Source organism: Geotrypetes seraphini, chromosome 2 (genome assembly GCF_902459505.1).
Source record: "Geotrypetes seraphini chromosome 2, aGeoSer1.1, whole genome shotgun sequence".
NCBI classification, from domain to species: Eukaryota; Metazoa; Chordata; class Amphibia; order Gymnophiona; family Dermophiidae; genus Geotrypetes; species Geotrypetes seraphini.
Window position 1 is genome coordinate 446,919,002 of NC_047085.1, and position 12,210 is coordinate 446,931,211.

The 12,210-nt window shown below is 41.7% G+C and overlaps 1 protein-coding gene across 20 annotated transcripts in view; it reads left to right on the forward strand.

The window, feature by feature from the left end:
- SVIL (supervillin) overlaps positions 1 to 12,210 on the forward strand; it is a 483,923-nt gene that overhangs the window by 454,905 nt on the left and 16,808 nt on the right. For all 20 annotated transcript variants that reach the window (XM_033931470.1, XM_033931469.1, XM_033931472.1 and 17 more), the window contains 3 exons: positions 4,325 to 4,430; positions 5,014 to 5,221; positions 11,055 to 11,188. In XM_033931470.1, coding sequence (XP_033787361.1) covers positions 4,325 to 4,430; positions 5,014 to 5,221; positions 11,055 to 11,188 — 448 coding nt within the window. The remainder of the gene's footprint in view (positions 1 to 4,324; positions 4,431 to 5,013; positions 5,222 to 11,054; positions 11,189 to 12,210) is intronic.

A 12,210-nucleotide genomic window follows, 5' to 3' on the forward strand; every position in this document is an offset into this window, starting at 1 on the left:
GGCTACTAAAATGGTGTGTGGTCTTCGTGATAAGGCGTATGGGGACAGACTTAAAGATCTCAATCTGTATACTTTGGAGGAAAGGCGGGAGAGGAGAGACATTTAAATACCTGCGTGATGTAAATGCACATGAGTTGAGTCTCTTTCATTTGCAAGGAAACTCTGCAATGAGAGGGCATAGGATGAAGTTAAGAGGTGATAGGCTCTGGAGTCATCTGAGGAAATACTTTTATACAGAAAGGGTGGTAGTTGCGTGGATCAATCTCCCAGAAGAGGTGGTGGAGACAGAGACTGTGTCTGAATTCAAGAAAGCCTGAGACAGGCATGTGGGATTTCTCGGAGAGAGAAAGAGAATGGTTACTGTGGATGGGCAGACTGGATGGGCCATTTGGCCATTATCTGCCATCATGTTTCTATGTAATACATTGACAACCTGAGTTCATCCTCGCTCTGCAGCAGACACTCACTCTGTCATGTGGTAAATCACTTCATTTTCCAGTGCTGTAGGCATCCAATTAGAATGCGTACCCTACAGGTAAGGATTCATTGCATTTATATACATAGTGGGCCCAGTTTTATAACAGGACACTAGTGGGGAAAGCCTTTTTAAAAAAGGCAACATTCCTACAACTGCTCCAACTTATTTGTATGGTAGACGGTACTGTATAGAAATATGTCAAAGACTATCCTTGCTCAACAAAGTTTGCAATCTGTTTAAGACAGACAACAGGACAAAGAAGAGATTAGGGAGTATCATAATGGGATTGATTTAAACAACATGTGTATTAAATAGGCAAATAAGGGGTTAAAAACAGCCTCAAAGGGGTGGGGAATCCAAGATGGCTGCACTTAAGATAGTAGTTCATTTCTCATCTCTACTTTTGGAAGACTTATTTTCTTTCTGAATATGGATCTTAGAAAATAAGCACCCAAAATCACTATTTGACATTTTAGTACCTGAACGGAACATTGCAAAGACCAAAATTTCATTCACATTTTGAGCAATGTCAGTCTAGTTAACAGTTTAATGGAATAAGCCACAAAATCATGTCAAGTCGCTCTTAAATAGCACATAGCAACGTAATGTATACAATTTGCTTCACAAGCTTCAATTTGCCAAAAAAAACCCACAAAACACCCAAAACCCACCTGAATAAGTTGGTTGTTTGTTGTTGTTTTTTGTTGGGCGGGGGAAGCTAAAATATGGCCCCCATTTTACATGGAGGAGAGAGTTCAGAATTAAGACGTCCTGACCTCAGGACATGCAAAATTTGTTTGCTGTTAAAGAAAAGGATCAGTCAGTTCAGAATCTTTTCTAAATAACTGCAAACGAGGGCTCAGGATGTTATTTCACAGTCCTGGTTCTGACTTTTGTAGAAGAATAAAGAAGGGGGAAACTATCAGGTCAAAAACAGGAAAATGAACTGGCTTATTCTGTTCTTTCTGTGTTTGGCTGCAGCCCAAAGAGCAGCAGAGTGAGTCATGGATTTGGAACTGGAGAAAGCGAGTCTGAGAGACTGCAGTGTGCAATTGAAGAGACTCTGCACTTTTTTTTAGCTGAATAAACTGTATGTGAGGCTCTGCCCTAGACATCTCTAGAACTAAAACTGGTTTCTCTTCTCTTGTCACAAGATACTTTTCTCCGAGCTTGCAGTCTCCCTAGTTTGTATTCCTTATCTAATCTAATCTAGTCTTCGGTTTATATATTGCAGGGGTGTCCAATGTCGGTCCTCGAGGGCCGCAGTCCAGTCGGGTTTTCAGGATTTCCCCAATGAATATGCATTGAAAGCAGTGCATGCACATAGATCTCATGCATATTCATTGGGGAAATCCTGAAAACCCGACTGGACTGCAGCCCTCGAGGACCGACATTGGACACCCCTGATATATTGGGTCATCTCCTGTCCGAGCTCAACTCGGTTCACAAGTATTTAAGACCAGAATATATGGTAAAATATAAATCTAAAAACTAAAAATGCTATTAGTGCATCGCTTCAGTGAATTCAGAAATGACTGAAACCAGTATATGTGATGGAATATAAAACTAAGAGTAAAAAGGCTATTGGTACATCACTTCAGTAGGCAAACCACTAAGGGCTCCTTTTACAAAGTGCATTAGGGCTTTAACGCATGGAATAGCACGCGCTGAATTGCCGTGCGCGCTAGACCATAACGTCAGCATTGAGCTGACATTCGTTCTAGAAGCATAGCGCGGGTATAGCACGCGCTAAAATCCTGCGTGAGTTAAAAATGCTACTGCACCTTAATAAAAAGGTGCCCTAAGGAATTGTGTGAACAGCCAAGTTTTTAGATCTGTTCGAAATTGTTGCAACTGACCTATCATTCTTACAGAATCTGGAAGGTTGTTCCAAATTTCTACCAGTTTAAACGCCAGAGAATGGCTAAGCTTCTCAACAGATCCGAGTCCTCTAGAAGAGGGAAATGATCATTTATATATCTGTGTGATCCTCGAATAACAGGATCTATTGCTGCCTTGCAAAATCAATTAATAAACACAGTTTAATTTGCCATGTTCAGCCATTTTTGTTCCCACCTAAACATAAACGGGGTAGTTCTCTGTAGATTGCCTAAAGACAGGCACCGAAGTGATGCACACTGAACCTGGATTCTACAATGAGAATTGTTCACACGATTGGCATTATAGAATACTAGCACAATTTTAGACACAATCACTTAAGCTAGCTCAACGACTGGCATAAATGCTCACGTCTAAATGTAGCAGTTAGGCACCTACAACCCATAAGTGCTAGGCATGCCCCTCCCGGGTCCCCCCCCCCTCATGCGCTGGATTTTGCTCACTCAGGATCAAATTCTATATATGGTGCTGCAAAAATTAGCACTGAAAAAAAAAAGGCACGCTTAGTGCTATTTTCTAAAGCTAGGCCTGATTTATAGAATATACTTAAGTGTCCGGTCCTGTGATTAAATTTAGGCGCCACCATTTAAGCCAGCTAAATCCCGGTGTAAATTAGTGCCGATAATTGCTTGTTAGTGGCCAGTTATTGGTGCCGATTGGCTCTTTAAACAATTAAGGGCTCCTTTTGCGAAGCCGCGTTAGCGGTTTAACGTGCGTAATAGCGTGAGCTAATTTGCCAGCCGCGCTAGCCGCTACCGCCTCCTCTTGAGCAGGCAGTAGTTTTTCGGCTAGCGCGGGGGTTAGCGCACGCTAAAAAGTTTGTGCGATAAAGCCACTAATGCGGCTTCGTAAAAGGAGCCCTAAGTTGCATGCACAATTTGGTCATAACTGGCCATTGTGTACATAACTGGCATTAGGGGAGAATGTGGTGCAGTGATTAAAGCTACAGCCTCGACACCCTGAGGTTCTGGGTTCAATCCCACCCTGCTCCTTGTGACACAGCTATTTGTAGATGCTTTCTTCTAGTTAATAATTGCCTTTTTTGGCAAAGCTGATGAACTGTTCACGATCATTCTTATTATGGTTTTAGTTTCTAATAATGTTTTAACATGATTTTTTAGAATTATTTGTATGTCATGATGATTCTGTTTTTAAATTATGTATGTAACTTTGTGAACCGTTTAGTTATAAACGGTATAGAAATTTTTTTAAATAAATAAATAAACGGAAACACTCCAAAAAATACAAACAAATCTCACTTATCAATGCTTGAGTATATAAATGGAAGAGGAAAAGGATCTCGGAAACCTGCTTGGTAATCAGGAATAAACCTCAGCCAAGACCGACAAGGTTCCACGTTTCATTCATTGATTCTAAAAAAAAAACCCCAAAAAAACCCCTCCTCTTCCTTTCTTTATTTCCATCTAAAACTTTTTATTCAATTTTCTCTAAAACTTGTGTCTAATGTCAATCTTTACTGTGCAAAATTTTTTTTTAAATTATGCAACAGCTAATTTGAACCCTTGATAAAGCTGGTATTGCCAGCAAAATAGGCCTTTTGCTGCCTTCATCATTTAAAGATAAGCAAAGATTGGCATTCTGTTTGTAATTTTTCAAGTCACTTAATCCCCCCATTACCCCTGGTACATTAGATACCTTGTGAGCCCGCCGGGAAAGACAAGGAAAAATACTTGAGTACCTAAATAAATTCATGTAAACGTTCTGAGCTCCCTTGGGAAAATGGTATAGAAAAATAAATAAATAGAATATTCTATAACTTGGTTGCAGAACTTTGTCCTTGCAAGTTTATAAAACTAAAGGGAAAATGTTAATTGTATTACCTTCGTATTGCTGAGTTCATGGAGCACAAGCTGCTTTTCAGTGTGAAAATATTAGGAGGGAAAATAAATAATGAAAAGTGTGTGACGGGATGATTTGAATTTTCAGGTACAAGTTCTTCAAGGGAAAGAACCGCCATGTTTCTTTCAGTGTTTCCAGGGAGGAATGATTGTGCATTCAGGACGAAGGGAAGAAGAGGAAGAAAATACTCAAAGTAATTGTTTGACTTTTAGTTTTGCCCCTTCTTTGCGCAAGATTACTCTTTAAGGGAAAGAGATAGGGCCCGTGCTAATTATTATTAATGCTTTGCATGCTTAGGGCTCCTTTTTACAACACCGCAGTAAAGGTTTCTACCGCAGGCAAGCGAAGTAAATGCTCTGACGCTCATAGGCCCGCCTGAGGTTAGAAACCTCTACCGCAGCTTTGTAAAAAGTCAAGCATTAATGATGAGCTTTGGTTCAGTTGCTAATGCAGGCTCCAGCTCTGTATAGTGGATGGGCCATATGGGTGTGACTGGTGACTCTCCCCCAGGGCTGCTGATGCCCAGTCAGATGGCTCCTTTTATGGTTATGAAAATAGGTTTAGACCATTCTGAGATTTGAGGGCTGGGGGGATAGGCTTGTGTATTAGAAACTGATATATTATAGGCTACCTGTGATGGTTCTCTAAAGAGTGCTAGATGCTTAGTACAAATTATGATGTTTAAGAAATAATATCTCTTATGTTAGAGGTTTAGATTAAGAAGTGATGATAAAAATGTGACCCTCCCCCTCCCCCCCCCCCCCGGCATCCTGCAGGTGACTGGAGGTTGTACTGTGTACGAGGGGAAGTTTCCATAGAAGGCAATCTCCTTGAGGTTGCTTGTCATTGCAGCAGCTTGAGGTCCAGGACATCCATGATTCTTCTCAATGTGACCAAAGCCCTCATCTACCTGTGGCATGGCTGCAAGGCTCAAAGACATACAAAGGAGGTAGGAAGAAATGCAGCCAACAAGATTAAAGAGCAGTAAGTATCCGGGGCCTTTATTTTGGAAATTTGCGAGCACCTGACTTCATTATGGATTTTTTTGAGAGCCATTTCTTCCTCAATATAGATTAAGATGTTGCATTATTGAACAGCACAGATTATGTCTAGCTGCATGTAGATGAAGCATTTGAAAGGGTGCATTTGGCCGGAGAGAAGACGGTTTGGCATTTTCTGATCTGCATGTGGTGTGCTTTTTTATGTTCTTGCACTGCAAACAATGTAGGCACTTTTCACCGATTAGGGAACGGGAAGACAATTTTAAAAGCCATTTCTGTGAATAAAGCAGGACTTTATAAGCATAAATAGGCTTTTATAGAAATGCTGTCCTATTCTGTGACTCCACTCTACCTAAACTACACCCCTGGGAACACCTAGGCACAGATCATGTACAAATAAGCAGGTTTTATGGGCACATAGCTTTGTATGCACATATGCAGTCCTGAAACATCATAAAAGTCCTTTTCTGCATCTCATCTTGGAGCATTTAGCGCCTATTTTTTTCTGGTGTCAATTTCTGAATGCCATTTATAGATTTCCCCCATTAGCATTCAGTGCTCTGCATCTAGGTGCCTTAGATCATGGTGCCCAGTTATAGAACTGCTCCTACAGTATATAGGCACACTTACTAATTTATTACATCCAGTATAAATTTGTGCGTTTGCATTTATGCATTTTTGAAGCTAGTCCTGGGAACCTTTTTTTATAAAGGCATTTAAGCATCTATGTGTCTTTTTGGACTTTTCAGCTAGATATCCCAACATGGCCTATGTATTGAGAGACGGCTTCAGGGAATCCAATTCAACTTTTCTGAGACCTTCAGTCTCTCATTGCATATTGTCACCTGCCGGGCCCGCAAGGAAATTGCGGGAGACCGCCAACAGGTGGCAGCACGACCCTGGCGCGGCTCCCAAAGGGGGGGAGACCCTAAATTCCTTGGCTTCACAATAATAATAATAAGCCAACACGTGCTCAGATCATTACCAATAGTTTAATCTATCAAAACAAAAAAAAAAACCACAAAAACTACTTCACCGGCTTTTTCTCTTTCTACAAACAGTTCATGGAAGCCAGTTGTAGTCCAGCAAATAAACTTAAGTTTTGTCCCAGGTAAGTAAGCACAAGTTTTAGGTATTCTTCTGGCAGCTTCACACAGCTTCAAACCAGAAACAACAAAAAAACAAAGGAAACACTTTCCACATATTCCTGGAGACCTGGGCTTTCAATAATAATATAGTTCTGTTCTTCACCAGGCTTTCACCCAATAAATCCTCAAAATGAAACTTCAGATAAATGCATTTTTATAGACTTTGCCTCTGTAGGATACAGCAACTCTCCAGCCTCTGAAGACTGGGAACAGAATTGCTGGGTCCCCTTTCAATAATGGCTTTTCCAAGCACCCGCAAAATCCCAACCCTTGGTCTTCGGGGAACCCTCCCCAATCCTGTAAGTCACTGGCTTGCAATACAGCCAACAAAAGGAAAACTACACCAGCTTTCTCCTGGCTCAGTCACAGCTGGTGTGTAGCAGCTTAATTAGTGCTGTGCACAACTCCAGCACTTCTTTCAGCCCAGCCCTCACAGCTGTGCAACACAAAACACTTTTCAAAAAAAACAAACAGTTCCTTGGTAAATTGTCCCAACAAAAAAGATTCAAAAAGAGCAAATTAAATCATTGGCAAGAAACTGCCAAACTCGCGTCCATTGGTTCCAAGGTTTCAGATTCTGGCATTTCAAACTCTGCTGTGTCCATGCATTCCTCTGGAACTGCCAGCTCTATAGTCCCCTGGGGTGTGGAGCCTTCCCATTCCATGGGTTCCTGGCTTGTGCCTTGCCTTTGCCTGGCCAGAAGAGCCCTATCTGCAAGGTCTTCCTGTGCTGCCTGCTTCACCGCCTTTGAGAGCTGTTTTAAGGAGTTAAAACCACTCCCTATCTTACGTGGCTGGGGCACAGGTTTGAATGCTCTCTGGCTCCCTCTCAGTTCATTAGGTATATTGCTGTTGGAGAACTGATTGAATTTCCTAAGGGAGCTTACTCTCTTAGCAGGCTCTGGCTCTAGCATGAGTTCTAGGTCATGGTCATGCTCATGCTCCTCAGAATAGGCAGCCCTGGCCTCAACAACCTCCGAGGCTCTACTTTCAACCAGATTCCTGCCTCGGGGAATGAATTTAGTACAGGACTTAACCCTGACAGGTTCCTCCTTAGGAATGGAAATGTCACAATATGGATCTCAGAAAAGATGAGCCGGGTTCCCTAAAGCAGTCTTTCAAAACATGATCCTTCTCAGGACCCTCGATGCATAAGTTAAGTGAAAGAAATTGTTTCCTTATAAAATAATTTAATGCTGAAGCACAAATAGAAAAGCAATAAGAAAAAAAAAAAAAAAGATTCATGTGCAATTATTATATTATGCGCTGTGATCAGCAGACAAAGTCAAGCTAACTTCTGTCTCTGAGCACATATTCAACAAAAAAAACATATACAGTGGTACCTCGGAATCCAAACGCCCCAGAACTCGAACAACTTGGAATCCGAACTTTTTTTTTAAATTAAATTTTGTCCCGGAATCCGAACGTTGCTTTGGAATCCGAACGTACAGGAACTGCAAGCGGTGCTCAGCCCAAAGCTTCCCCTCTGACGCAGCTTCCTGTTTCCGCCTGGGAGGGAAGCTTTGGGCTGAGCACCGCTTGCAGTTGACGTTGCCAATCTTGCTGCCTATGCCGGCAGGGGCCCAATCTTGCTATCTATGCCAGGGGGGGCCCGATCTTGCTGTCTATGCCAGAGGGGCCCGATCTTGCTGTTTCAGTCACATGGAACCGATCTTGCTGCCTTTGCCAGGGGGACCCGATCTTGCTGCCTCTGCCAGGGGGATCTGATCTTGCTGTCTATGCCAGGGGGGCCCGATCTTGCTCTCTATACCAGAGGGGCACGATCTTGCTGTTTCTGTCACGTGGGTCCGATCTTGCTGTCTCTGCCAGTGAGACTCAATCTTGCTGTTTCTGCCACATGGGCCCGATCTTGCTGTTTCTGCCACGTGGGCACGATCTTACTGTCTCTGCCAAATCCAGTGTGTTTACTGTTAAATTTATTGGAAAATCTGAGTTTGTGGGACCAAGGAACGGATTAATCCAGTTTCTATTATTTTCAATGGGAAAAATTGTCTTGGAACTCGAACGGGGTTCTGGAACGGATTAAGTTTGGATTCCAAGGTACCACTGTATTGCAATTGTAATATTTGGAAAACATTTTTCACTAGAGGTGTTTACACAGATGTTTTTAGGTGGCTATTTTGGGATTACCTCTGGTAAGTAACTTATTTTTTCTCCCCATTTTGATAGTGAGTAATCTGTGCCTAAAGCATTGCCAGTGCTACTGTAGTCTAAAAATAATTAAAAAAGGCAGTCTTCTGTTAACTGAATGCACTGATGAATAATTTGAAGCACATCCAGGGAAGGGTGGGGGGGGGGGGGTTATCTACTTTGTTTTATTCCTTGATTGAATGTACTGGAAGGGAGGGGGTAATTAATTTTATATTGTTACTGATGGATTGTAAGTGCTGATTCTGATTATTAATGTATGTATAATTTTATGTACTTTGTATTAGCCTTGAAAATTTAATAAAGATTAAAAAGAAGCACAGTGATAGATTGTTAAAGTAATTTCTCGGGATCTCATTTTGGGGCCTGATGAAGCTTTATCTATTGAGAAATCGTCTAGGATAGTAGGCATATTAGATTCTAGTTTAACTTTCCAACAATAGATAAGCAATCTGATCATAAAACGTTTCTGAAGTTTATGCAGATTAAAATCAGTTCTTATGTTATTTTACCAAAACCATTTTGCCATTCTTGTTCACTCAATTATTCTAGCCCAACTAGATTATTGTAATTCAGTCTATTATGGCATTGGTAAAGGGAATCTGAAACATCTTCAGCTGATACAAAATACTTTGATTAGACTGATTTTTTTCTTTTTTTTAATAAAAATAGATTTGAACATGTTACTCCTTTGTTGAAAACTGTACATTGGCTACCTGTACAATCTAGAGCAGTGTTTTTCAACCTTTTTACACCCATGGACCGGCAGAAATAAAATAATTATTTTGTGGACCGGCAAACTAAGACTGAAATTTAAAAAACCCATTTCCGCCCCATCTCCGCGAGCTCGGTCCCCACAAATTAAACGTAAACTGACAACAAGCGAAACAAAGCACTACACTCATTAGAAGGAACTAGTTTTCTTTTTACTTATTTTTTAAATTACAAAGCTGAAAGATCCCAGGGCAATCAAAATTACGACCTCAGCAGTACTAACAGGGACACAAGACACATGCTTTCCTCTCAACGACCGCTTTTTTTTTTTATGATACTCAACGCCCTGCCCAACCTGCCAAAGTGGGACATACCATTTCCCAGAACCACGGACGCATTTAGGAAGAGAAGAGAAGTGTCTACCAAATGCATCTAAGGTCTCGCACGAGCAGCCCGAGCCGCAGCAACTAACTGCCATGTATGGAGGCACTTGGTAACCACGCGGTTACCGCCCCCGGAGCAGACTGGGGTGGGGGAAGGGAGAGAGCGAGAGGTGGCCGACAACCGAGCCTTCCAGAAGAATGTCCCCTCATAGCACACTCACCAAAAACACCGCCTCGAAGATGCCCAAAATGAGTCTTCTTCACTCCGGCCAAGTTGCAAGTCCCACCGGTGGTTGCCATCTTGGCCGTCTGACGTACCCGACATTCAGTCCTTCAAACCTCAACGTGTTTAACGTCATAGCTACGAAATGCCGGGAGGAGGAGAAGGCATGGCAAGAACAGGCTCACCTGCCCCTCCCCTCTACCTTGACTGTCTGACAGGCTAGGCAGACGCTGCGCTTAAGTAAGCGTGTCGCTCCTTCTAGATTCAAAGCTCAAAAGACTGGGAAGGGGAGAAGAAGGCGTGGCAGGAACAGGCTCATCTGCCCCCCCCTCAACTGTAATTGGTTGGTAGAATTGACAGACAGTGCATGTTTGTAAGAGTTTAGCACTTAAATGATGAGCTAGTGTAAAGCTCGGGGACCCGCCTGATACTACTTAACTAATCCGATCTCGCCGGCCCTGCGCGGACCGTCAGGAATTTTCTGCGGACTGGCGGTTGAAGAACTCTGATCTAGAGTGAAATTCAAATGTGTATGTTTAGTTTATAAAATAATGTATGGCCAATTAAGTAATTTAATTGTTTCTTTGATATTCCATGCAACGAGAGATAGTAGTCATAGATCTGTTTCTTTATATTCATTAGCTTTTCCATTTTTTAAAGTTATTCAGTCTAAGGGTCTGGTCTCTCATTCTGTTCCTTTTCTCTTTACTGCTTTGTGGAATGATCTACGTTAAATTTAAGAAAATATAGTAGTTCTTCAGTTTTTCGTAAACAAAGACTTCTCTGTTCAATGTTTTGTTAGCTTAGTCTTTAAATCTTGTACACCACATCGAGTTCCATTGTATTGGGGATGATGCGGTATACAAGAGGAATGATTAGATTAGTTTCCTAATGCCTACTCACCCGCCAAGCACCCATATCCGTCCTATCATTCCCTCTGTAATTCCCCTACCTGAGCACTGTGTATAAATGCACCTTTTTGTTCAGTTTGGCTGTTATAACTAGATTATAAGCTCTTTTAAGCAGGGATTGTCTTGTCCATGTTTTGGTGTGTAGCACTATAGAAATGATAAGTAGTAGTAGTGTGAGTTTCTAGTATTCTTTCATGATCAAACGTGTTCTAAATGCATTTCAGGCTCTTGTAATTGCTAATGACAAGGCGTCTTTGTTTTATGGCAGGTGTCCTCTGGAAGCAGGACTGCACAGCAGCAGCAAAGTGACAATACACGAATGCGATGAAGGGTCGGAGCCATTAGGGTTTTGGGACGCCCTTGGAAGAAGAGATCGAAAGGCATACGACTGTATGTTGCAAGGTAATGTGCTTGGAATCCTAAATATCAGCATATCGGCCTCTCTCGTTATCAGCAGTAACTTAATGTATGTTACACCTCGCTGTACACATATATACGATTTATTGACTGAAATAGTGTATAACACAGATTGAAGGGATCAAAATGCTAGTTTGTCTGTACATGTATAATCGGGCCTTCAAGAGGTCATTTTGCTGCAGTGAACTATAGATACATGCTTGGTTTTTTTAATGCCTTTTTTCCCTCTGGTGATAGCTTTCTCTTCTATAACAAAAATAAAACATTGGTTTTAAAATGCTATAAGTCTTTGACATTAAAGTATCTGCGGTCTTCAGAGGGAGTAATGAGTGTCTCTTCTATTTATTTTTTAAAAAAGGGGTGGGGAGGACAATTTTGAAACCTGGTTTGAAAAAATAAATCATATTTACCTCCTTTAGTGGATAGTATTATCTTTTATACCATTATAATTGGTTGTTAACATCAATTAGATGCACATAACTGACCCTAGTCTATACATTGTATATGCAAATGTAGCCTGAGCAAATAGTATGCACTAGTGAGGAGCTTAGGGATGCATCTGTTTCCCAGAGATACAAGCTTGGAGTTTATCAGTGCTGTATATTGGTGTATGAAGGGCAGCCATATGCAGTTTAGAGCTGTCTGGTGACCTAGGGAGTTTGAAAAAAAGCTCATGCAACTGGGTCTCCATGGGAACCACAGATAACATCCAGAAAGGCAGGCACCTCTACAAACTGCGAGGAACTCAGGACAAGGATTCCAGCCATTTCCAGAAGCCTGAGAAACCCCACTGAGAAGCCCAGCTAGTTCTTGGGACTTCCTGGCGAGGGTGGTCTCTGTTTGTGACCTCACTCTAGAGGAGATTTAGGGACTGCATTTGGGCATTTTGTCGTTGTTCTGAACCCACCAACTGACCAGTGTAAATTCTGTTTTTCATGCTAGTCGCAAGTTGGGCAAGCAGCTTTATAGAATTAGAGGGCATGAGCACTTAGTCCAGCAAAACTTTT